General features: G+C 35.2%; 3 protein-coding genes across 6 annotated transcripts; 2 read left to right on the forward strand and 1 right to left on the reverse strand.

Annotated features, from left to right (window-relative positions):
- The first annotated feature begins 3,258 nt into the window (after positions 1-3,258).
- LOC110751590 (bifunctional 3-dehydroquinate dehydratase/shikimate dehydrogenase, chloroplastic) lies at positions 3,259-13,802 on the forward strand. Of its 2 annotated transcripts, none has more exons than XM_088255791.1 (13): positions 3,259-3,383; positions 3,496-4,002; positions 4,376-4,611; positions 5,194-5,299; positions 6,014-6,232; positions 6,980-7,326; positions 7,444-7,507; positions 7,653-7,761; positions 7,858-8,001; positions 9,331-9,479; positions 12,920-13,082; positions 13,199-13,243; positions 13,365-13,802. In XM_088255791.1, exons 2-12 carry the CDS (start codon positions 3,979-3,981, stop codon positions 13,240-13,242), a joined length of 1,605 nt encoding a protein of 534 aa, XP_088111917.1. In that variant the 5' UTR covers positions 3,259-3,383; positions 3,496-3,978; the 3' UTR covers position 13,243; positions 13,365-13,802. The 2 variants fall into 2 exon arrangements, with proteins under 2 accessions (XP_088111917.1, XP_021808812.1); XM_021953120.2 differs by having other exon boundaries at positions 13,466-13,802.
- A 546-nt stretch (positions 13,803-14,348) lies between these two features.
- On the reverse strand, positions 14,349-15,460 carry LOC110748946 (ruBisCO large subunit-binding protein subunit beta, chloroplastic-like). Its single transcript, XM_088254604.1, has 5 exons — positions 15,351-15,460; positions 14,904-15,147; positions 14,719-14,796; positions 14,557-14,628; positions 14,349-14,438 (listed from the first exon to the last, which is right to left on the reverse strand). Exons 1-5 carry the CDS (start codon positions 15,458-15,460, stop codon positions 14,349-14,351), a joined length of 594 nt encoding a protein of 197 aa, XP_088110730.1.
- A 6,093-nt stretch (positions 15,461-21,553) lies between these two features.
- Positions 21,554-24,055, forward strand: LOC110761430 (uncharacterized). Of its 3 annotated transcripts, none has more exons than XM_088255792.1 (8): positions 21,556-21,761; positions 21,980-22,059; positions 22,327-22,424; positions 22,559-22,627; positions 22,833-22,931; positions 23,021-23,150; positions 23,299-23,376; positions 23,852-24,055. In XM_088255792.1, the coding sequence occupies exons 1-7, from the start codon at positions 21,729-21,731 to the stop codon at positions 23,327-23,329; spliced, it is 540 nt and encodes a 179-aa protein (XP_088111918.1). In that variant the 5' UTR covers positions 21,556-21,728; the 3' UTR covers positions 23,330-23,376; positions 23,852-24,055. The 3 variants fall into 3 exon arrangements, 2 of the variants coding, with proteins under 2 accessions (XP_088111919.1, XP_088111918.1); XR_015836828.1 differs by having other exon boundaries at positions 21,557-21,761; positions 23,259-23,376; XM_088255793.1 differs by lacking the exon at positions 22,833-22,931 and having other exon boundaries at positions 21,554-21,761.
- Positions 24,056-26,838: the final 2,783 nt, after the last annotated feature.

The raw sequence follows: 26,838 nt of genomic DNA on the forward strand, positions 1-26,838 counted from the left end.
TGCTTCAATGAACCCTTGAGGTTGGCTCATGTAGATGTCTTCCTCCAATTCACCATGAAGGAAAGCAGTCTTCACATCCATTTGCTCCACCTCCATGTCCTCTTGTGCTACTATGGAGAGTAGTAGTCATATAGAAGTATGTTTCACCACCGGAGAGAAGATTTCATCATAATCAACTCCCTCCTTTTGCAAGAATCCTTTTGCCACCAACCGAGCTTTGAATAAGGTGGCACCCTTCTCATGCATTTCTTCTTTCTTCCTAAACACCCATTTGCAGCCAATAACCTTGCGACCTTTGGGTTTAGGAACCAACTCCCAAACTGAGTTTTGGTGTAGAGATTCCATCTCTTGCATCATAGCTTCCATCCAACTTTCCCATTCCTTGTTCTCAACAGCTTCTTGGAACGTGGTTGGTTCTTCTTCACTAGCATTTAGGGCATAGTGAACTGCATCCGTCTCCCATCCAAACCTTTGTATGTAAAAGAAAATTGAATAGATGCTAGTGTGTGAAAATAGACGAAGGATGATCTTGATTCTATTTGTCTAATGTAATTGATGCCACATAATGATTTCGGTTTAATATATTTATGATTTATGAATTTTAAAATTTGAAAAATTGTTATTTTACTTATACATATAGGCAGGGGCGGAGCCACAGTGGGGTCAGTGGGGTCGCACGACCTCTTGGAAGCCATGGAAATTGGCTTAGGGGTCCCTTGGAGCTGGGGGAGAGACCCCTTGGAACTGCACACCAGGTGCTCGATGCTTCTCCTGAGGAAGAAATAAGCTGCGTAAGGAAGAAGAAGAGAAGTGCTGTTCTGTTTTTTTTTTAAATTTCCTGGGCAAAACGACGTCGTTTTGACCCAAGAAGTTTTTAAAATAACCTGGCCCAGCAACTCCCCCCAAACCCACCCGATACTTAACTCATAAAACCCCCAAATTCTATATTTTCTACACTAGGTTCCCAACTCAATCTCCCACCCCCACCCCCAAACCCTCAACATGGCAGAAAAGGTTCAAAGCTGCGTTTGGAGCCTCATTTATTTGGCTTGTGGGCTTGACTTACTTCACCAGGTTTTCATTCTCTTCCCTCTCCATCTCTGATTTTATAAATTTATTGTTCTTAGTATACTTAAACCTCTGTGCTACATTCTTTTATTAATTTTTGAGGAATTTAATCTTTTGGGTCATTATATAATGGGGTTTTTTGTGTTTCTAGGAGGTGGAGATCTTTGTGATTCTAGCTGGTGGTGTGGAAAAGCTCATATTCAAGTAATTTTTAAATTCTAAATCTCTAATTGATGATAATGCCTAATATTTTTATTGGATAATGATTTATTGGATTGGATGAATATTGATGATTTTGTGTGTGCATGATTTATTGGATTGGATAACTATAGATGATTATTTGATTTGTTGGAATTTAGGGTTTATGATTAATTTTGTGATGGACTTTTTGTCATCCCTCTGTTTATTTATTTGTCTTAATAAAATTTGTTTCTTTTAAAAAATTGATTGACTATTTGGTTTGATTAATTCATGTGTAGAATTATAGAACAACAAGAGAAAAGTAATAGAAAATTATCTTTTAGTGTGTTATTTTCATCTTTAAAAAAATATCCGAACTTTTACACTAAGACCCCTTGGAGTAACAATCCTGGCTCCGCCACTGCATATAGGGCCTCATCAGCTTTCTTCTCACAGGGCCTCCATATCTAATGGACCGGCTCTGCCTGCAGTTTCGTAAGATCTCTTTGACAATAGGGATTTTTTGAGACTTCTTTGACAACAAGGACATGGAAGACATGGAGGAATTTCGCACTGCACGTTCTCAAAGCCTTGGCTTGCTGCTGTTTTGACGTCATTATGGCAGCTGCAGTTGTTAACAACCAAACCTCTTTTGCCTACAAGTTAATTTAACAACAACAAGCTAAATTGGCAAATATAATTATACCTTGCCAATGATGCTTTTTTGATTTACTGTTCTAACTGGCGCTTGGTTGTGTTTCTTTTCTTTTCTAGTGACTTTTGCTGCACTTTGGATTTTCTCCTTTGCTTCTTGCCTTCAGTTTTTGCAGCATTTCATTAATTCCTCCTTCAGACTTCTCGTCTCTGTCCTCTGTTTCTGCCTCCCTCCTTTTTTTGGCCTCTGTACCTTCATGACTTTTATAGGCAAAAGATGAATAGCAGTTAGGGAAGCACGTTTGCTAAGTTGGCGACCTCTGTGCTGAATGGAGTTGCAGAGGATAACCACGATCTCTTCCCACCTTTTATTTTTTATTTCTTTTATTTTTTTATTTCTTTTGAAAGTGGGGCTGTAGTGAGACTTTTTCTTAGAGATAAATATATGGGATTTTATCTCTAGGCACGTCACTTTTGCTGTTGTTGAATTCTTCATTTTGGGCCTCACTTGATTTAGAATTAATTTGTTACAGCCCAAATGCCTATCCAAATTAATCTGATAGGTATGAATTTTTTATTTCAACATCCGATTTTTTTTCACCGGTTTGGTTCGTTGTTCCGGTTTTTCGGTCCCGATGCCCACCCCTAATTGTAATTTGCATAAAGGATAAAACACATCAAGGGAATCCATAGCTACAATAGAAAAAAAATAAAAAAACAAAAAAACTCGTGCCCCTACCCCACTTTTAGAAAGAAACACCGAAAATTCCCATTGCGCTATATGCATGTTTTTGTTGTTGTTGTTGTTGTTGATTTCTTTTGATATTTATATACATGGGTTAATCGTTTTATTAGTCCCTGAATTTAGACCTAATTTGTATTTGAATCCCTTAATTTCCAAAATCGTTCTCGTAGTCCTTCAACTTCAATTTTATTAGGACAAATGGTCATATTATCAATTTTGTTAACTTTTCTGTTAAATGCAGGAGCAAAATTGTATTTTTGTATTAAATTGATTAAAATATGAATAAAAAATTAAACTCTCTCTCTCCCCCAAACTTTATTTATTTATTTATTTTGTTGGTTTTTTATTTGATTTTCTTTTATTGTTATTTTAAAAGATATTATTTATTTATTTATTTATTTTGGTTTTAATATAAAAATATCACTTTGCCCTAGTATTTAACAGAAAAAGTTAACAAAATTGATGACAGAACCATTTGTCCTAATGAAAGTGAAGTTAAAGGACCACAAGATAATTTCGGAAATTAAAAGACTCAAATACAAATTGGGTTAAGTTCATAGACTAATAAAACAATTAACCCTATATAAATTTAACACTGTAGGTAAGTTAATATAATATTAATTTTTGCAAAAGCATACAAAAGAGAAAGAATGAAATTTGAAACCCTCACTCAACCTTTCTCTGAAACTCCAACTGAAAGGACTGAGAAGCATCATTGGTCTTTCTTCCCTGTACTGTAAGATTTTATTTATCTCAATTTTGTATAATTTTTTATATTATGTGAACAGAACATTGAACTTTATGCTGTGAAGAGAACAAGATGATTGATACTTTGGTTTCTCGGGCAGAGGGAAAAGAAAGAAGAAAAAGGAAGAAGAGGAAGAAGAAAGAAAAATCCAACCCAACCTAACCTTCTTCGCGAAGGAACACCTCGCGCAGCACCAAACACCAGGTCCAGTGACTCCAGCTTTCTTCTTCTTCTCTGCTGGTCGACGAGATACTTTTTTATTTTTAAAAGTTGTTTTGTTTTTTTTTTCCAATTTTTTCCTTTTTCTTTAATTGTTTTTTTTATTCTTGGTTGAAACGGGTCGTGTTTGCTATTTTTCACCTGTTAATTTAATGGGTTGTGTTGTGTCGTGTCAACCCGCCTTTCTTAACGGGTTTACAAGAATACGACCCAAACACGACCCGTTTTGCCAGGTCGGGCAAGGCTCAATAGCTAAAAAGGAAAGGAAATAAACGCCCACCAAACTCCTTCTTGACGCCTGCAAAGACCCTCTCAGACCAAAAGGAGCGTCTCTGCTTGTTTCAGACCCTCACTCACAGCAGCAATGGATTCTACTCAAAACATTTTGGTAAGCAACTCTTCTTAACAATTACTAAAAACCTACTTTTTGGAAAATTTGATTGAAACTTTCCGAATCTCAGGATTTTCTCTAAGCACAAAAGGAAGATAGAAAACTTGAAAGAAAGCAGAATAATTGTGATAATCTAGTTTGTGTTACAATTTCTTATGTTAGTCTCTCTGTCTGATTGGCTGCCAAGAAAATTAGTACGAAATGATAAGCTTCTAAATTGTCAGATTGTTACGTATTTTCCTGCATTGTTTTGTTAACCAACCAAATAGATATACTTGAACTTAGTTAGATCAGATTCAGAGCAATTGTACCTGCCCTAGTGTGAATGTTGTCTCATTTCTACATTTGTTTTTTTTTGTGGGAATTTCAGCTTGCTTCTTCTGGTGGCCTGCAAGTGGGAAGTAAAGGAGTGAGGAGGAGTTCAACCCTAATTTGTGCTCCAATAATGGCAGAATCAGTTGATAAGATGTTGATTGATATGGGCAAGGCAAAAACCCTTGGTGCTGACCTTTTGGAGATTAGATTGGATCATTTGAAGGCCTTCGACAATGTTGATCTCAAGACCCTTATTAAAGAATCCCCTTTGCCCACTCTTTTCACATATAGGTATTTTACCGAAGATTTCTTATATGATCAAGCTTGTTTTATGATAGGTGCTTTTCAATTCTGTTGTTGTAGTAGTATTAGCATGTTAGGAATTTGAATTGGTTCTATTGGGTGGATTCAAGTAGTGCACCAGAACCAAAGAATTGTTAAAATACAACAATTTATTAACTTATTATGATCAAGAAGTGTGAAAGTGAAGCAATGATAAGTCCGGTTCAAAATTAGTTGAAAAAACTGATCAGTAATGGATGTTTCATGTTTAATTAGTATTCTAATGTAAAACCGACTTCCGGATCAGGAAAGAGTGCGATTGGCCTATGACTGATGAATTAGTCATAGGCACATGTATCATATGCATATAGATCAATTTGGGGACAATCAGAATTTATCCAAAAGAAATTAAAATAACAAACAATTAAAACTCTGTGTGAAGCTTGATGTGCCCATTACCCGTTTCGCAAAAGTACTTGACATTGCCTTATATCTAGCCATGTGTTTCTTTGCTGATCATTAACAATTTTGTACTGTGATCACCCTAATAATCTGCCAGCAAGGTCATATATCATATTGTGTATTTTGTAGACCAAAATGGGAAGGTGGTCAGTATGATGGTGATGAAAAAGATCGACTTGATGCACTTCGATTAGTGATGGAGCTTGGAGCTGATTACATTGATGTCGAGCTTCAGGTTCCTCTCTTATAAATGTATAACTATAAAACGTTTCTGTTGTTTGGCATGATGGAATCATAAGATGTGTAACATGATCTCTTCCGTCTCGTCCTTCATGGATGCTAGATTCTGTGATTATAACGAGAACTTATCAAGGACTTTCTTTTTCCTTTTTGTTTTTAATTTTTTAAGTTTTTTGTTTCTTTGTTTGTTAGGATGATCCAAAAATTTACATGCAGGTGAAAAACATCAATTTTTCCCTATTGAACAAGCACTTGAACAAAAAAAATTGATCACATCTCATGGATGAAAAAATTAATACAGAAACAAAAGGAAAGCGATAGCGTTTTATTCCTCCCAAGTCCAAACTAGTGAAATTTTTTTCAAGAGCTTATTATTGATTGCCAGATGTGTTATTAGAACTCTAAAACTTGTGCATTGCAGTATTGATGAAGAAGCCTATGAATACATTTATTCTTTTATGCTTAATATTCTTACTGTTGCCATCATGACAAAGACGTTCAAATGATATTTTTCTTTCCTTTTCCATTTTAAATTTGTCACACTGGGATTGTAAAACCTGAATTACCTTTTTTTGTCTTTTGGTTATACTGGAAGAGATCAAATCCTTGACCTAACCCTTTTTCCCACCCTCCTCCCACACCACTTGGGCTAACCCCAAAGGCTTAAACCTGAATTACCTTTTAAAAATGTTATTACCTTTCCTTGAAGGTTGCTCATGAATTCATCGACTCCATATATGGAAAGAAGCCTGAAAAGTTTAAAGTTATTGTCTCTTCTCACAACTATCAACATACTCCATCTGTTGAGGCTCTTGGAAATCTTGTTGCAAGAATACAAGCCACTGGAGCTGACATAGTGAAGATTGCAACCACTGCCTTGGATATCACTGATGTAGCACGCATTTTTCAAATAACTGTGCATTCTCAAGTAAGCACCTTAGGTGGTATGCTCTTGCATTGTACTTTTAAATCTTTGCCCACAGTTTCTATCCATGCCAAGCTGAATTTTAATCTGTGTTTTTGTAGTTACCATTTTATAATGCCAATATTTAGGAGATGAAGTTGATGCATTTTGTAATCGACTGTATACATAGAACATATCTATGCACATATGTATGTTTGACTAAGGTGTGCATTTTTTATGATTTCTGCTACTAGTTACACTCTGTAAACATGAGTTGTGCCTTGGCACAACAATAAGTTACTCCGTTGCAGTTTGGAGGCTACGGGTTTAAAATCGGGGACAACCTTCCCTCAAGTGGGGATAAGGGTATTTACATCTGACCTTTTCTAGACTCTACAATAGTGTGAGCCTCGTGTTCCGGGCCACCTTAATACTATGTGAATATCACTGGCATTTCCGTTTGTTTAAATGATTAATATGATAATAAGTAAAGCCTTCTAATCAAATAATTGGGGTTCATTCAGGGAATGAATGTTGGCAGATTACAGCTCTGGTTTGAGAACTGATCTTCTCATGAATTGATGAAGAGAAAGAGTGACTCTTACTCTCATGCAGGGTAGGAGAACAGGATGCAAAGAGACTTGCATTACTCTGTCTCTCTTCATCTGTGGGCGCACACATGTGTGCCTGCATGAAATGTCTTCTCCTTGAGTCGTTGCATTTTTATTCTTCATATGATAAGAAGAAATTGACTCCTTCATGGAATTTCAGGTCCCAACAATAGGACTTGTAATGGGTGAGAGGGGTTTGATTTCACGGATACTTTGCGCAAAATTTGGTGGTTATCTTACTTTTGGTACGCTTGACTCGGGAATAGTTTCAGCTCCTGGTCAACCCACTATGAAGGATATATTACATCTATACAATTTTGCACAGATAGGGCCTGACACAAAAGTGTTTGGCATTATTGGAAAGCCTGTCAGCCACAGCAAATCACCTTTTCTGTACAATGAAGGATTCAAGTCAGTAGGTTTCAATGGAGTTTATGTACATTTGTTGGTAGATGACATTGCAAAGTTTCTCCAGACTTACTCTTCAATGGATTTTGCTGGATTCAGGTTCATTTTTCTATTGCTCATTCTTAGTGTCAAATAGAAATTGTAGTATCTATATACAGTTTTTTCGTGCTCTTTTTACATCATGATCACAGCTTGTAGTCTTCATTTCTAAAACAGCATTACAATTCCCCACAAGGAAGCTGCACTTAAGTGCTGTGATGAAGTTGATCCAGTTGCAAAGGTACTGAAGAAACCATTCATGTTACGATGCTGGCATTCTTCACCTGAATACTTGGCTTACCTTTGAGTCAGACTAATACATGTCTTCTTTTTTTTCAGTCATACTTTTTGATAATTGTTTTTTTTTTATGGTGATCAATATTCAGTCAATAGGAGCTATTAATTGCATTATAAGGAGACCAACTGATGGGAAGTTATTTGGGTTCAATACGGACTATGTTGGGGCTATTTCTGCTATTGAGGATGGACTGACAGGTTTGATCATGTTGTACTAGCTAAGTTTTCATCTTTCTTTATGCTGGCAAGAATCTTTCTGTAAGGTGTTCTGGGTCCAACTCTTCTTTTCTACAGGTTCAAATAAAAGTGGCAGTATTACTGGTTCACCTTTAGCTGGTAGGCTGTTTGTTGTTATTGGTGCTGGAGGTGCTGGCAAGGCGCTTGCTTATGGTGCAAAACAGAAGGGAGCAAGGATTGCAATTGCTAACCGCACTTATGGTTCAGTTCGAGCTTTTCTTTCTTTCTTTTATTAGTTCATAAACTATTTGTTTTCATCCATCCTTTCACACCATTTCATTAACAATTATTGCTTCTTTTTTTTTTTTTGGTGTTCTTTCAAATGGCTGATCAGAATAGTAAAATATCCACTTATTCATCATCTCAGCACCCGTTTCTTTATTTTTTTATTAATTAAAAAAATAGATTATAAGTAAATATGATTGAAGGGCAGAATCATTTATTTGGAAAATGCAATTAAGGATAAATTGAAAGTATGATACAAGTTCAGGGTGGATTTTGGTGAATTACTCTATTGCAGAAGATAGAGATCCTTTCTAATTGAGATTTGCCACCATTTCAATTGTCTCATTTTCCTTAAGTAGTATCGTTTTATGTGTCTCCAACCTGCATTTGAGTAATCTCTTTGATTAATTTCACTTTGATGATTTTGTTGTTTGAAATATCCTCATTGTTCGTTTTCATAATGTTAAACCCTTAGGCTTTACCACTCTTAGTAATTATTCTTTGCCCTTTCTCGTTGGCATAATGTCATAACCTAGTTGGACTTATTATGGGATTTTGGTTGAGTGCATCAATATGTTTTTCCTAGTAGGGTTATTTAGGACAGAACTCAATGCTTGCTTTTGGAATGGTAGTGTTGGTAAGGCCTTTGGAGCTTAGGTGATTGCCCGTGGTGTACATTTCTTTCATATAGGGTGGGAATGCTACAGTGCGTTCCTCTGGGTACAAAGGTTTCTTTTTTGCGAGAATTGCGCTGATGTCAGAGTCAGGTTGGCATTTTATAGGGCTATTTAGAATTGTAAGAAGATTTGATTGATTTGCTGGATGAATGTCTTTATTTATGCAGGTCTCTGGTATCATATGGAGCATTTTGCTTTAATTTTATGCATTGATAACTGTTGAGAAGATTGTGTCAGATGTTTGATATGACCAATCTCTTTGAACTAAGTGCACATATTGAAAAAAATTTGATACCATGGATCCGATTCAACCTGTATCCTTTCCTATGTTCTGAGAAATCTATAAACTACTTTTACATCAAAATTATGAGATTCAAAGCTTTGTGCAACCTTTGAAGTGTGCTTTATTGTAGTTTGTACTATGCTCTATTATGCCCTTTATGATGTTCTAAAAATGGAGTGTGCTGCACCTCAAATCTTTGCTTGACATTTTGTGCAACCTTTGTATAGCATGTTAGCTACAAACCTTGTTTATCTTTTTTTCAGTATTCTCCACTTCCATTTTCCCATTCAAAAAGGAAATCACTGTGATTTTGTGTTCTTATGGTTGATTTTTATTTTGTTCAAGATCGAGCCAGAGAACTTGCAGACACAATTGGAGGAGATGCTTTGTCTCTTGCTGATTTAGATAATTTCCACCCAGAGGAGGGCATGATTCTTGCAAACACAACATCTATTGGAATGCAACCAAAAGTTGATGAGACGCCCATTTCTAAGGTTTGGCGCCCTCCCATTGTGCTGAATTATAAATCATCGGCTGGCCTTGTATTAAAATATTTGATATATTTGAATTTGCATATGATCGTTATAATTGTTATATTCAGAAAAATGAGGACAGCCATATGAATGCATTAATTCTTTTTAGTTCTACCAACTTAAATGAAATTTTCTTAAAATGTTATCTTTTTGTGAAGTTTTTCATTGTAACACACTTGTGTGCAACACCTAGCATTCTAAATTCAACATTCTTTTAACTTGACAAACTTTTAGGTATCTTCGTAAATAACATAGTGAGATTATTGGTGAACTGGCCAATAGAAATAAGAACTCAACACAACTTTGAAAGGATAGAGTTAGCACAATTTGTTAAATAGATGAAAGAAAGTTACTTCAGATGATTTTATCGTTTGCAACCAATGCCAGGGTAGAATGTGGTAGAAAGTATAGCTAACATGAAGATGCCTAAGAATAATTTGGATTAATGTGATTGAGGATTTCTGACTATGCATTGTTGGTGGTATGCTGGTACCGTAATGTATGGGGATATCTAGCGTATATGGAGAAAAGGGGCTAAAAATGCATCTCCAAGGAGTTGAAATATGAAATAGTAGTGCATTCAGATTTGACACATACATGGCTCAGCTTATCACCATGTAACCTGAAGATATTTTGTGAAAATTTGGTGAATACAACATATCTTTCAAACTGCATAAACCACAATTCACGAACACTTGAACACTAACGTCTCCTTTGGTAACCATGTAGTTCTCACTTTTTAGCTAAAGATAGAGAACAACATATGGGAGAATTGAGGGAGAAAGGAAGGAGAAAGAAGAGAGGAGGGAGGGAGGATGGAGAAACGAAAGATCGTATGAAACAAAACTTGAAAAACAAAAAAAACTTTTTGAACTTGTTTTTAGTTTTCGTTTTCTGTTGTGTTCCACTAGATTTTCTCCTTCCTCCCTTCTCCTCCCTCTTTTATTCTTTCTCCCATATATTTTCCTTCTATCTGCAAGTAAAAAACCAAATACTGAAATGGCTGCCGACCTGCATTAATGCCAGAACTGTTTAGCCGGAATCAAATAACTCCAATAAAAATTGGGGTTTTTTTGTTTGGGTTAACCTAAAACCCTGGCAATCCTAATGGACAACTTTCAAGATTGGTCCACTGTCAAATTTCTCTAACTTCTAAGCATTATCAATTTAAGGCACGTTATGACTTTGAGATCTATAGGTTCCTCGAAACCAAATTCCAATCCTAAGCTATGTGTGTCAAGCGTAGTGTGTGCTTATAAACAAAGATGCGTAACTCAATGCTGTGATTCATTGTCTCTAGTCTTGGTGCTTTTGAGTCTCTGCCCCATTTTCTTTATATATTTGTTAACGTACTTCACCCTCCATTTGGATTTTATGACCCCCTATGTTCATGTCATGACCTAGGGAAGTTCACGCCTCTTTATCCCAAAAGTACTAGTTACTAATGAGACTCCCTGCAATCGCGTACATAACCCATATCGACCTAGAAAAGCATACACCACTTCAGTGATATACCCTAAAAGGACTAGTTACCAATGAGGCTCCCTGCAATCGTTTATATAGCCAGATCTACCTAGTACAGAACCAAAATGGGATTTAACACGTGCTAGCCCAATCTGGAGTATCACAGTTTTAGCATTTCTACGATTAATGAAATTTGCCATACCTAAAATTCTAAATTTTACTATCTCCTCCGTTAACAATTTTATGACAAACCGAAGTTAGGAAACCCACACATTTAATCGCATACAAATAAGTCTTCGTCAACATATTCACTCATACCTAGAAGTGTATGTTTATTATTTAATAAGGATCAAATGTGTAGTGTGTGAACTATATTGAGCTATGTAAGTCGAGTATCAGTGCCTACTATCCTTATACACAAAAATGGCAAGTTAATCACGATCCACAAGCAATAGAAACAGAACAAAGATTAGAGATGTGAAGCTTACCTGTGATCTCTTTCACCAATGAAGAGGTGAGCAGACTCACAAACATCCACTGCACTAATACTGAGAAAAAAACTCTCTATTGCCACATTGACAAAGGAGGAGTATCACCCCTTCACCTATCCAGAGCCTTTGTTAAGCTTTGGGTTTCACCCTTCTTTTGTAAGATGCAAGGTGTATTTGAAAAAGCATGCAACGGCTTTTTTTCAGTACTTCAAATTTTGAGTTTTCTAAAGGATTGGTCAACAGGGGTACAGATAAACCCCAAGGATTGATCGACTGAGGTAAGTTACTGGTCAACCACAATGATTGGTTGGTACATCGAGATTCTTTGTGTCTTTTATTGGAGACCTCTGTTCGACCAGTAGGTTGTCTTAGCTGATGCTGACAACCAGCCAATGGCCCAGTCAACCAAAATACCTTCTGGATGATAAGAATGTCATTCTAATCAGTTTTCTGTGTTCTGATTTTCCTACTTCTATCTGTCTACTTGAGTTCTAATTTTTCTCCAAGGGTCCTAGACATGTTCTAAAATATTGTGGATTATCCCAGACCCTGTAGACCTAACCTACCTCTATGTCTTGGTCAAGAAACTTATCCTAGTTCGGTCTTCTAATCCTAATCTAGACCTTGAAGTACTCTTGCAGCCGCACTCAGCTGTCTTAACTCTGTTTCAATTGTGGTATTTCTCTCTTGATGTCACCTTTAATCTCGATGCTATTTGTTTGTAGGGGCCAGATTTTTACTATTTTTTTGTTTTGTTTCAGTTGGTGTGTTTTGTGCATCTTTATGTTAAGTTTGTTATATCTTATGTTGAGTAATGATTGTCTTCTCTGGACCACTGGTCTACTTTGATTGCGCCTTTCAGTTTGTATTTTTATATATTGATTTTGTTTCCTAACAAAAAAGTTTGTTGGGCTCCCTTTCTTAATATCTTCGTTAACATACTTGACCCTTATCTGGATATCATCGTTGTTCCACACTAGAAGCTTAAGAGGTAGGTTCTTGTTTACCTGATCTCATTAAGCCATTGACCTGGAAAAAAAAAAAACCAATACCGCCCCTTTAGGTTTTGAGTTAAATGATTAAAGGCCACCCAAGAGCAAAACTATATGTGGAAAAAATCATTAATTCCTTTAATTATTCATTACCATATGATGAAATTAAGGGGGCAACCTCGATAGATTAAAACTAAGGAAACTGGTTAGTTAGGTCCTTGGGTTTTTACCAGATTCAAGTGTTTTTTTTTCCTGGACAAAATTACCTGGAAAACCCATGCATCAATAATAGTCTTTGAAGATCGAACCTCAGACCTCTAGCTATGAAACCAACTTACACCATATTCTATTGTTGTTTCATGTTTCACAAAGTTGATCAAATGCTATTTAGTGATTCATCAACTTGCTGTCACTTTCAAAGGCAGTAGATTTCATTGGCTTTCTGTTTTGGCAGCACGCTCTGAGATCTTACTCGTTGGTTTTTGATGCTGTTTACACCCCCAAAATGACCAGACTCTTGAAGGATGCTGAAGCGTCGGGGGCCATAGTTGTTAGTGGGTTGGAAATGTTCATTGGACAGGCATATGAACAGTTTGAGAGGTTCACTGGATTGCCTGGTAAGATTAACCTATATCACTTGTTAATATAGTTTCAATTTAATACAAAATTTACATTCTATCAACGTGGCATTAATTCTTATTGGCTATTTTCTTCTTTGAACTGTAATTTGCAGCCCCAAAGGAACTCTTTCGGAAAGTAATGGACAATAGCTCTTGAGGTTTGTTTGGAAAATTATTATTATTACTATTATTATTTTCCTTGAGCAAGTTTGCGTGCATCTTTTTTGACATTTTAGCACCTCTTTGTGATTCAAAATACTTGTTATCGCTTCTTTGTAGTGTTCGCGCCCAGGAATTATACTTTTATGCAACTCTCCGTTGCTTTATGCCTTGTCACCGGAGTCTTCTAACTCTTTGTTATACCCTACCACCTCTATCAGGCATAAAACACCCTTGCTGCTGGTAATGTCTTGTGTAATAAGCAACAGACGGGCTTGTTTCGTTGTCCTAAAGGAGCCATACTGCGCTTTCAGTGAAATAATCTGGACTGCGTTGGGGACATTCTAATGCAATTAGTCAAACAAACACAAAATATGGAGCATTTTACCTTCAAAAGCTCAGGTTGTAATATAATTATTGTGCGTGTTATAAAATAAAATAATTAGAGTATGGAATTACCACTGAAAAATGATAGTGGAATTATATCTTTTCTTGTGGCGTTTGCACAGATTGAATTTCCTCTCAAATAGAAACTCACTCAATAGTATTCAAATCTCACTCTCCTTTTCTTTCTTCTCTTCTGATGGTGTACATTACAAATGAACAAACAGGCCTATTTATAGGCGCTTCTGAAGTTTTCTCGTGAGTGTACAGTGCAAAGTTTCTGCCTCAATTTCAAACCATCACTTTCATCCGTGAGTGTACAGTGAAATTTTTGCCTCATTTTCAAACTTCATAATTGATTGTGGGCTCCACTTCCACTATTTATAACACTCCCCCTTGGAGACCACATATCCCTAGATTAGTTGCCTCATTAAAACCTTGCCTGGAAAAACCCAGTGGGAAAAAACCGAAGCGAAGGAAAAAGAGTACAACCTTACTTGGGACATTAGAGTAATGTGAAGTGCGCACATGTTGCCTCGTTAAAACCTTGCTAGGAAAAACCTAGTGGGAAAAAAACTCTATCCTGCATATCCAATAATCAATAAAATTTCTGCCATTGTCAGAATCTTCTGTTGACAAAACTCAAAAGATTGAGGGAGTTCAATAAGCAATAGATAAGTTACCTTTTCTTCATCATTATCAAGAGTATCCTTGATTGCATCAACCTTTGATGCCAACCTCAGAAGGGTGCATCCACCTCCAACAACAATACCTTCCACCTCCAACAACAATACCTTCCTCAACAACTGCCTGGACAATTACAATTTTTTTAAATTTCTGCTGGTTTCTTTAATGTGCAAAAGACCAGATGAAACAAAACTTAACAGGGATATAATTTACAAAGATTGAGTGTTGTGAATTGTTTTACCTTTGTTGCATTCAGAGCATCTTCGACTCTCAGTTTCTTTTCTTTCAGCTCTGTCTCAGTTTGTGCTCCAACCTTCGAACATTCAAGAAAAAGTTCATACAAATGAATTCCCATTGGTACTACATTGTAATCCAAATCATCTACAAGTATTTAGAAACCAACCTGAATTACAGCAACACCACCGGATAGTTTTGCAATCCTTTCATTAAGTTTTTCTCTTTCATAGTCCTGCTCTGCCGCCTGCATATATAGTTTAACTTATTAAGGCTATAAGACTATGACAACAAAGAATTACAAACAACTTCTGTAAGCAATTGTGGATGTGAAGGTGAGAAAGAGGGTTTCACCTCAATAAGGTTCTTAATTTGGGCAACTCGCTTGTTAACAGCTTCCTGGGTACTTCCATCACCAACAATCGTGGAGGTATCCTTTGTAAGCACCACTTTCGAAGCATGGCCAAGGACCTCCTTTCCAACATTCCAACATTGTCTAATGTGAGGGTTTGATAGGGTTGGACTTGGAGCTGTGAAATTGGGGGAATGAAGGGTTTGGAGAGGTGCTGTGCAGCAGAGGGATCGGGTAAGAGAGCTGCTGTTCCTTTTTTTTATATAAAAAACCTGGCCCAAAACGACGTCGTTTTGAGGCCAGGTCAATTAAAAAAATTTGACTGAGCCTGGACCAAACGACGTCGTTTGGCAAGGCTCATTTTGAAAAAAAAAAAGACGCGCAGCCCAGCTGCGCAGCAGCAGAGGAGGTTTCGCCTGGGACTTCCATCAAGCAGTTGGTGTGCATACAAGGGGGCTTTCATGGATTCCCTTCCCAAATTTCCAGCCTTCCAAGGGGGCGTATGACCCCTCTTGTCCCAACGTCGGTCCGCCCCTGCACCCACCACATGTTTTGTCATTGCTCTTACTAAATGCCCTAGATGATAACGTACTACCACCCCAAAATTTGATATTTAAAATCTAAAATCTAAGCGATTTACTAATTCGAGACTGAAAACCTAAACTCTGGGTTCTAAATGGCGATTCTGCACCACAAACAACTAACCATGTCAATAAATCGAGTGCAAACTAAATAAAATTAAGTAGAAGTGAAATTTTCTCAATGTGTCCCGCACAGAAATGAACTCAATACATATCAATTATAGGGCTTAATGTAAATCCTAATTATAGTTTTCCTCTTTCCGTATAAGCCAAACGCAAACCCTTTATAATATAAGTAATATATAAAACAAATTGGAAATTCTTTTAAGGTAAAATAGAACTAAATAAATAAATAATAGGTAAATAAAAGTAAAAGAAATTAAGATTATGAAAGCAAGCCTGGTATTGTGAAGCACGTCAAAGACATTGTCCTAAAGCCTTTGTAGCCTCCATAAGTGCAGGTGTCTACAAGACTCCAATATACGATCACCAATACACAAGCTCAAGGTCCGCTATGAGCACGTTCACAGTTGGATATAGGTCTCCAAGTCACAGAACCGTTGCCCAAAAATAATAATATAGGTATATAGAGTATAAAAGGTGGAAGAGGAGAGAAACAAATTGTGGTGGTGATTGTGGTATGTGGTATGTGGTATGTGGTAGTGTGGTAGTATGGTGTTGTATTAGTATTTGTGTTATGTGGTCGTATGTCAAATGTGAAGGAAGAGTGGCCTTTTATAGGCATCCAAGAACATGTAACATTCACCACATTAAACTAGAAAATTAAGGCATTCAATATAGAATATAACCTTAAAATTAAATATTTATATACTCCACAATAAATAAAATAAAACAACCAAAATAATTAAATAAATCAAAACAGTAAAATTTTTAAAACCTTTTAAAATTCCAACAATCCCCCACAAGATTTTCAAAATTTTACCATGACAAAAAATAGTGAAAATATATATATTTATATATGGGCAACATAATACTATGCAATAGGTGTAGGTGTCTTCCAGGCTTGAACCTTCACTTAGTGATGATGGTATCCAGAGGAACCTAAGTGTACAAAGTCTTGAACTTGGCACCTTTGACCAAACTTCAACATATCCCACACATAGTATTGGTTGAGACTTGGATGTGGGGTAGCGCTATTTATGGCCATGCGCTATTCTTGATTCTCATGAGAGTTACTAGAGAATAGCTCAATTCTCACAGTCACGACCTCACGACATCTCTCACTTAGGTGAATTCTCCAAGAGTACATGTGACTTGCACCAAGTGGGAGATTGGCCTCCTCGAAACTCATTCAGGGATAAATCTCTTTCTAACGCCACATAAAATAACACTTTTGCCTTAGGGATGAGCAAAAGAATATCTCAAGGATATCTCCATAGTTTTATGAGTGCTATATGAGTCACGCAGTATGGATTGTTTCTATCGCATTGAACTTCCTTCATAAGATTGCCAATCAAAGAAGTTGGTTTACCTGCCCAGGTGACTCCCTTATGAGCTTACCCCCCTTGACATTTTGCATTAGTAGCCTTCTCCACGAGGCATGCATTTCATGACTAGCCTTCATAAGGCATATATAATGTGAGTCATGTCTCTGTTCTCCACTTTAGCGCATCCTAAACCTGCATGTTATTAGAAATATTTCCTACAAAATCTTGCACACAAATGATTAGTGGATTTTATTTCAATATAATTGGAAATCACATACGCATCGGTATAAATTAAAGTATATCGGAAATATATCATACATCAAATCTTATGATCAAAAGTACCTCTCAATTCTTTAGTATCTAAATATGAGTTTCTAAGGGTCCATGAAACTTTGAGTACACCTGCTGACACTTATAAACAACAATATAACGCTTAATTCATTAAATAAATTTAACTATAAATACTGAGTATTTCAAGATACTCTTACTTCCTTTTGTGTACTCCAAGTGGTTGAAATTATGGTCGCATATCCAAGTTATCACTGTATCCTCTCGATTGGCAATATGACCCTTTAAGACAATAAGAAGTCTCCACCAAAATTCTATACCTAGATCATCATTTGTTGCACACACTTTCATATCAAAAAATGAAGACAAATTAGTCTCATAATACAATTTCATAATATAAGAAAACTTCACACATAAGCACCTCACATTTTAAAATATTTAAAGAAAATCCATTATGTTTCCAATGTTGACCACAAAATAATAATAATAATAATAATAATAATAATAATAATAATAATAATAATAATAATAATAAAAGGATCTTAAGACGATGACCTCACAAGTTAAGGGTCATCAACCCCACTAATTGAGGAAAGGGTGTATATTTCATAAGATTGCCAATAATGCCTCAAAGGATTCACATTCTGAGAACAAAAAAAATGATTAAAAAATATACCCAACACTATTGTATTTGTCCACATTCATAAATTACCAGCACATTAAATAGGACAAACAAATTATTAGCATTCGTATGCATTATGAAGGAATCCAAGAAAAAAAATGATAAACAAAGAATTCATGATTTAAACATGCATGTCAAAATAGCAACCAACAATAATTAAAGGCCAAAAATGCTTTTCATATTGGTCAGGTTATTAGGTGTTATATTACTTACTTTTCATGATTATTACTTAATTGAACCCCAAAGCAGAGTGTAAAAGAAAACGGAAACAATGCCAAACCGGCAAAATGTACACCCAATCCCAAAATAGCAAATCATTAAGGACCCATTTGGTAATGTTTTCGGAGAATATTTTCTGAGAATGAAAACGAGAAAATGAATTTTCATTTTCAGGATTCGAGAATGCTTCTAGTAGATATATTGGAAAACAAATTCAAAAAATAAAAATAGTGAAAACGTGTATGGTAGGAAAATTTGATAATAATAATATGTGAGTCATTTTTCAAGTATATTTTTTGCGAATTTCTATCCTAAAAAATATTTTTTTATAAAATTATTATATTTTTTTTAAAGGCTTAACTTATTATAAACAATGAAAAATGTATAATTTGAGAATAATAATGTATTATTAAAATAAATAAAAGTTCTAATGTTAGAAAAACCTAGATAATAAAATTATATTATCTTTAATTTAAAATAAATATGAAATTGAATAATATATGATGGTTTTATCATAAAATTAATATACACTCGTGTAACAACATAAAATAATGAAGTGCAATGAAAAAACTGAAAATTGAAAAACTAAATGACAAATGAAAAATCAGACAAACAAAAAAAAAAGAAAAAAAAATGCAATCAACCAATACACTAGATAGAAAATGAAAACGATAATTTGGTGTTTTCATTTTTTTACATGAGTTTGAATTTGTTTTCAGAAAATGAATTCCAATGAAAATGAAAATGACATACCGAACACGTTTTTGATAGAAAATGAAAACTGGACCTTGAAAACGTTACTTAACTGCCCCTAAAGTCTTAGGGCCAATTTGGCATTGCTGTACTGTGAAAATAATCGCTGTCAGATTTGCTGTGAGAGAAAACAGTTTGGTGTTTGGTAAACTTTTTGTCAAAAGTGTTGTTGGTACAATAATTAGTTTCTTAGTGTTTGGTAATTTTTTTTTTTTTTTTATGAAAGTGCTGTGAGCTGTGTATAATGACTAAAAAAGGCATTATGTTGAAATGACTTTTCTATTAAAGTGTTTGATAAAAGGGAAAGCACTTTCACTTTCACTTATATATATTGGTATTAAATATGTTTCCATCACATCCTAAAAATTATTTTAATTATAAAATAAATAAATTATTATGTTGAAAATTAAATATTTGTACCCAAATGCTCTACACTAATGTTTCAACTTAAATCCAATATATTCCATTAAAAATCAATATTCTGTCAAAGAAACAAAGAAACAAAAACAGGAATAGAAAAATAAATAAATAAATAAAAACTAACAGCAACAACTATTGAAGTTAAAACCCTAGAAATTAAAGAGAGAGTGAAAAATGAAATTTATAGTTAAAACCCTAAAAATTAAAGAGAAAGTGGGAAGAATGAAATTGAGAAGAAATAAACATAATATGCCTCTTACTTGAGTCTTGTGGCTTCTCAGGAGTGTACTTCAATTGATTCAACAAGAAAAAATTAATAAGAAGAATAGAAGAGATTCAAGAGAAGGAGAACTCAGTGAAAGAGATGGCATGAAGAAGCAAAGGGATGCGAAGGAGAAAACACACGAAGAGAAAAGATTGCGTGAAATAGATTGGGGTATTTTCGGACGTTTGTAAATTTCATTAAACCTAGTGCCTCTTCGAAACTAATTCCCACATAATTAGAAAATGAAAGCACCTTATTAGCTACTTTCCCTTATAGATTTTTTTCACTTCAATTTTTAACAATAAGTGATTTTCTTATAATTTACCAAACGAGCTGGGCTTTCCAAATTTTTTAAAACATCACTTATCACTCCAAATAAGCAATGTCAAACAGGCACTTAGGTGTACTATTGGAAAACTCAAATCAATAAATCAGTAATGTATATGCGAATTTATCACCAGATGAGTCAACAAGATAATACTTTGTATAAAACATGTTACCTTGAAAACCCAGTTCTCAAACAAAACAAATGGAAAAACTTATCTGGCAATGCCAATCATTCTTGTGACATCCCTATGAAAGAATCTTTTGGGATTTCGCCCCAAAGAGATAATGTCTCGATGTAGCGAGGTTGTATGGCAGCCTTACTCTTCAAGATATAACAACTTGTGGCCCTTGTAAGCGTACATTTGCATTGCTCGTATCCTGTGAACACTTGAACCTTTCCCATGAAAAAAAAATGTGGCTGGACAAAATAATAAAAATAAAAATAATTATTATTATTATAATAATAATAAAACATTTCTCGGAATATGCTGCTCTCCCTTTTCCAGCCAACTAGTTAAGGCTTTTATAGTAGTGGATTGCCTCCCAAATCAGAGTCAGACCAAGGTGTTAAACTACTGCATGTATACTACAAAAACTGTACCTTTTTCTGCCAAATTCAAAGCAATAACAGCCAGCAAAATAAAGAATAATTAGGCTCAATAAAACTTGCAATAATATCACATAAACTCTCGGCCCGTTTTGCAAAATTAATAGCTATAAATAATAAATAAAAAAATAATATAGCAATTGAATACAAAATAGGCCAAAACTAAAGTTGAACTAATATTAGATTTTGAATTCAAAACAATTAAACTACAAAAGAACTGTTTGCAAGTTTTTTTTTTCTTTCAAGAATTTGTAACCAAAATAAATAGTATACTACAAAAATTTGCGAAAATGCAACAATTGAATTCAAATCAAATTTGTCTTCATAAAAAGGAAATTTTAATTGTCTGTTAACCAAAATGCAAGTGAATTATAGTAGCAGCATCTTTGTAAAGCTCAAATCGACACGCACAAATGCAATATGGTCTGGTCCCATAATCGATAGGGTTAGGTCCTTTTTTTTTCCTTTTCAATTAACTGATATTTTGATATTTAGTGCCCGTTTGACATTGCTTATTTGGGGTGATAAGTTATTTTAAAAAAAATTTGGGCAGCACAGTCCGTTTGGTAAACTATGAAAATATCACTTGTTGTTAAAAATTGTTGTGAGAGAAAGCTATAAGGGAAAGCACCTATGAGGTACTTTCATTTTATGATTATGCAGGAATCAATTTCAAAGAGTCGTTGGGTTTAATGATTATGCGGGAATCAGTACCAACAACATTTTTAACAAAAAGTTTACCAAACGCCAAACTGCTTTCTCTCACAACAAATCTAACAACGATTATTTTCACAACACATCAATGCCAAACTGACCAAAGATTGAAACTACCATAAATTAGATTTCTTATTCCTGTGTTGATGTGTGACTGAATTTTAGCATTTGACTTCCCCGTGTTAACTAGAAAATAAATTAGAAATTTAGTTAAATACCCATTCCTAGACATAAAATTATAAAAATACCCTATACTATTTAATGTATATAAACACACCCAAAATAAACCCAAAAATCAACAGCTGTATATTTTTTAATTTAATTATTAAGATGAAATTCCTTTATTACCCTTTTTAACATAAAATTGGAATTCTAATCAACACCCGATCAGAACTCATTTCACGACCTCCAGTCTCTCATCTTCATCTTCAACCCCAATTTTCAATTTTTGTTCTTCCACCTCAGTTTTTGTTCAACCTCATCATTCTAAGCTTCGTCGGAGGGCTCGCCTGGGCCACCGACAATGATGCGCTGGAGAGGGCCTTTTCTCCGTTCGGTGAGATCATCGAATCGAAGGGCCGTTTGACGCATGTTCTCTCTCTGCTACTTGATCTTCTGTTTCTCTATGTTACTTGATCTTTCTCTCCCAAAGATTGAAGATCGATCGATTCCTTTTCATTTTTATTTATTATTGTGTATTTGTTTGATTATACTCTGACGTTTTGGTTTTGATGGACGGATCTGATTTGATTTGGTTTCTTTTTGTGTTTCCAGATCATCAACGACCGTGAGATCGGGAGGTCCAGGGGCTTCGGCTTCGGGTTCGTCACCTTCAGCAACGAGAAGGCCATGAGGTACGCAATCGAAGGCATGAACGACCAGAACCTCGACGGTCGTAACACTGAGGCCTACATTATTCATTAAACTTCTAGTGGTGTACTGTTGATTACGATTTGGGTTCCATTTTCATAAAATAAGTTGCTGGATAATTGGACTTGGTTGACATGATATTCTGAGCCTAAGGTTGAGCTCTCTTTCAAGTTATAACATTTGAACTTAACTATCTTTGTGCTCTAATGTCTTGGTCATAGAATCATGACTTCGTCGTATTTGCATTTCAGGATATTATATATATATATGCCTTTGAAATTCATGGCTTGGGATCTATGGAGTTCACCATATGACTCTTGGGACCTACGGGATTCACCAGATCATCAAGGTTTCCCTAACTTCTCTTGCACCATGCTGGCTAGTTTTCATATTGAAGAAATACATTGTTGTAGATCTTATCTTAGGTACATGTGGCTGTAGAGTTTGTACTAATGTTAGCTGAACTGAATGCTTGCTTATCAGTTGCAACTGGGAGCACTTATCGCGCAGAATCTGGATGGGAGTGCGACTTCTACTTTGGTTGTGGTCGTGGTATAATATGTTTCTTTCTATCTCATTGGTGTCATTCCTTGTTTTACCTGTTTGTTCTTTAATAGCCACACTGGTCTTTTCATATGGTTATAGATCTGATAGAAGAAGATGCAATAAATGAGAAATGATGCATACAAGTGTTGGCTGCTGCTTAAAAGTATTGTTTATTATTGTTCATGTGGTCTCCATGTCATATCTAATTCAGTCCATCACAGAATTGTAAATTCTGTTAAAACATCTAGGACTCTAAGGGAGAGACTATTTCAAACTGCCTACAGTTCCAAGAAGCAATCCATAATGAGTGGTAATATACACTAATAACTTCACCTTCTCATAGGCTATTACTTAAGTTATGCTGTTGTTAAATTTCTCTATGTTAAACAATTATTTCAGGTTCGAATGGATCACCAATATGGGACAGATTGGTGTTCAACAAAATAAAGGAAAAGCTTGGAGGACGAGTTCGTTTTATGGGATTCGGTGCTTCACCCTTGTCCCCTGATGTCATGGACTTCCTTAGAGTGTAAGTTGGCTATCTTATAGAATGCAATTTTAAAAAAAAATTCATTTTTTTTTTCTCAAGTGTTAAGACCAATGAAATTTTTGCTGCATATGTAACGAAAATCGCAAGTGCTTTGGCTGTCAAGTAATTGAAGGATATGGTATGACAGAGACTTCTTGTGCCATGAGCATGATGGATGAGGGTGACAACTTATCTGGCCACGTCGGGTCCCCTAATCCTGCCTGTTGTGAGTTTACCAGACTTATCATACACAAATGTATATAAGAATTTGCTGTTAGATAGCGTATTATCTGATTCTAAGTGTCACATTTCAGATTCTTCAATGTTTATGGTATGTGGAGTGATGAAGGATCAATTATTTATGCAAATGAAATGATTTAATTGATTTTGAGTGGTATCACGTTGTACACTTTTATCGTATCGATTATGCAAATGAAATGATGTAGTTGTTAACTTCCAGTGACTGGTATGAACAGTATAACAACAGTTCATACCTTGCAACTGAGTTGATTTCTATGACATGGTATTAACAGTGTACTTCTATGACATAGTATTAACAGATTTTCAGTAACAAAGCATGCTCTATATTTTGCTCTATATATATGATTGTGCACTTGAAGTTTATGAAATGCAGAATGTGATTTTTACTAGGAATATAGTTCTATGACATAGTATTAACAGTGTACTTTTTTTTTTTGCAGAGGTATTTCCTTTTGTCTTTGCGATTGTATCTGGTGAAACTGTAGACAATTGGAGATGGTTTCTTCAAAGGATATCGGATGTCTTGTTGGGATTTTTTGGTTTTTTTTTTTTATATAAAATTTTATTAATTTTGTTGTGTGTATGAAATGGTATTAACAATGGTTTTTTTTTGTATGAAATGGTATTAACAATAGTTTTTTGTATGAGATTGTATTAACAATGTTCTGTTTGTATGAAATGGTATTAACAATGTCTTTTTGTATGAAATGGTATTAACAATTTATTTTTTTTTGGTTATGAAATGGTATTAACAATTTGTTTCTATGAAATGGTATTAACAATATGTTTCTATAAAATGGTATTAACAATGTACTTCTATGATATGGTATTAACAATGTACTTTTATGACATGGTTTGCAGAGGTTCGATGGAGAATGAAGGGTCGTGGGGACATGCCCTTGGTTTTCGTGTTTTTTTATAAAATACTTAAGTTTGGGTTTTTTTAAAAGTCTGAGGTGGGCTTGTTTTGGGTCTTTTTGTGATTTTTGTATTGGGCTTCTTTTAAGTTAGTTTGTGGCAGTCATGTAATTTATAAGAAATTCAACACTCATTTTGTTTGTAGTAAATGATTTTTGGGTATGTTTCTAAAGTGCATTTCATGTAGGGTTTTTTTATAATTTCAGCCCCTATTTTGGGTATATTACTAAAACTCCCAAAATAAATACGTAAATAATTGAAAATTTGTGATGTAGGGAGAGTGGTTAAATAAAAGAATCTTAAAGCAAGAGAACGTTGTCAAACTCCTATTCTTCACTTAGACCGAAAGCAATATAAACTCAAGCCCACCTTAAAATTAAAAGTTACATCTATGCTAGAACTAGATAGTTGAGTTTCTAAGTGTTCTATAATTCTTACTAGGTACAACAATGTTTATCTCATATACCAAGGAAACTCATATGCAAGAAATAAAACAACCAACCGATATTTTGAAACAATACTAAATTATATAAAAACGAAATTACACAGAATTGTTATAAAAATTATAATTTTCCTTTTCCGTATAAGTCAAACGCAAAACTCTTTATAATATAAATAATATATAAACAAATTGGAAAGTCTTTTAAGATAAAGTAAAACTAAATAAACAAATAATAGGTAAATAAAAGTAAAATAAATTAAGATTATGAAAGCAAGCCTTGTATGACAGGATCCAACTCAAATTCCACTTTGAAATCCGTGTCGAACCTCGTGCGTGTCCAATACCTGGCAAGTGTTGGGCACGAATGACCAAAAGACCTTTCTTGCCTTAAACCAAAAACTGCTTTAGGGTTTGACTTCTACCGGAAAACCGGCAGGGTATCCTAAAAAAGACTCAAACCTAGAAATCTACATGCACAACAAACTTAAATATTCCCAAGCGTTCAGCAAAGTCAACTTTACAAAACTGAACATAACAAACCAAACATAAACTTGCAGCTGCACCTAGATTAGCCTAGGTTGCCTACGTACTTTTGCTGAGGGATCAAGCCACACGTAGTTCTTTATACAAGAAAACAAAGTTCAACCCATATGTAAGCACATGAATTAAATATTCCTTCACAGTTTCCTAAAACCAAAAGCTTCAAACTCTAATCAATCCGCTGAAAGTTAAGCAAAAGATATTGATTTCAAAACAATCTTTCACCCATCACATATGTGCATATACAAATACATACAGATAAGTAGGAAAACGAGAAAATTATTAAAATAACATTGGCCACGTGAAACCTTAACATCAATACTAACAGTTTGAAGAAAACATACTTCAATCTTTCACATGTAAAAACAAACTCATCACTTAAGAAAATAGTTGTGAATTATATAAAATCCTTAAAACTTAGAAAACTGTAAATCCTTATCTCATAAATCTGAAAACATGTATTAAAACTTTCACCAATAAGTACCAAGATAAAACCATCAATTTTAGTTTAAAACATCTCAAAAAGATCTGGGGTTTGCTCTGGTTGTGGGCGTGGGGGTAGCCTCTGTAATAACCCGATCCTAAATTAATATTTAATTATGAATTTATTCTAGTAATAGACAATTTTACTCCGGAAATATTTTAAGTTTAAAAATTGACTTTTTGTTTGGGAAGGAATTTGGGGGTTTCAGTTGTATCGTTGTGCAGAGCATGTCTAGATGAGTCCGTAGACACGTAATGGGCTCAAATCGAAATTATAATGAAGAAGTTACGATAAAAAATAGTTTAGTGGCAAAATCGTAATTATTTCAAAAATGGATTTTTTTTTTTTAAAACCTGAAATTTCTTCTCTCTCTCTCTCTCTCTTCTCGTGCTACCCCTTACCCCCCGTGAAACAGCACCGACGCTTTTCAACCACCACCTCCGCCACACGCCACCGTTTGAGGTGGCACTGGTCCCGTTAGAACCGCCTCTCCTCCCTCTTCCACCCCACCCCATCCCAGCCACGATCCGCAGCAACGGTCGCGGGAAAAAGCAAGATTTTGGCCAATTTTACATAAAATTTTCGGGAGTTCGTTCGGATGCCTCTGGCCACCATTTTCTTCAAATTTGGTATGCTTTTCTATCCTTTCAATGTGTTCTAGTTGCTGGTTGTGGTATTTAGGAGAAATTTCTGCATTTTGCCGGTAAAATAAGCGATAATAGTTTGGCCAGTTTTCGGCCTCTGATTCCGGCCACTTCCGTCGACTTTTTGGGGTAGGTCCAAGAACAAAAGTTGCTCCACTCTATGTGCTCTTCATGTACGTATAGGTCTTGACCGGCGGTTTGGAGTTCTTCCGATCGCCGAAAATCGCTTAGGACACTCACATTCTGCCGACTTGTGTGGCGGCACGTGGGCACTGTTTTGGTGTCCCTCTTGGTCTTAAAATGATCATCATGTCATCTTGAGCACGACGGCATGCTCGGATTTCAATTTGGTTACTGCTTGATCGTTGATCGGATATCGCATATTAGGCGTTATCCGGG

Source organism: Prunus avium, chromosome 6 (assembly GCF_965620075.1).
Source record: "Prunus avium chromosome 6, drPruAviu1.hap1.1, whole genome shotgun sequence".
Classification (NCBI taxonomy): Eukaryota; Viridiplantae; Streptophyta; class Magnoliopsida; order Rosales; family Rosaceae; genus Prunus; species Prunus avium.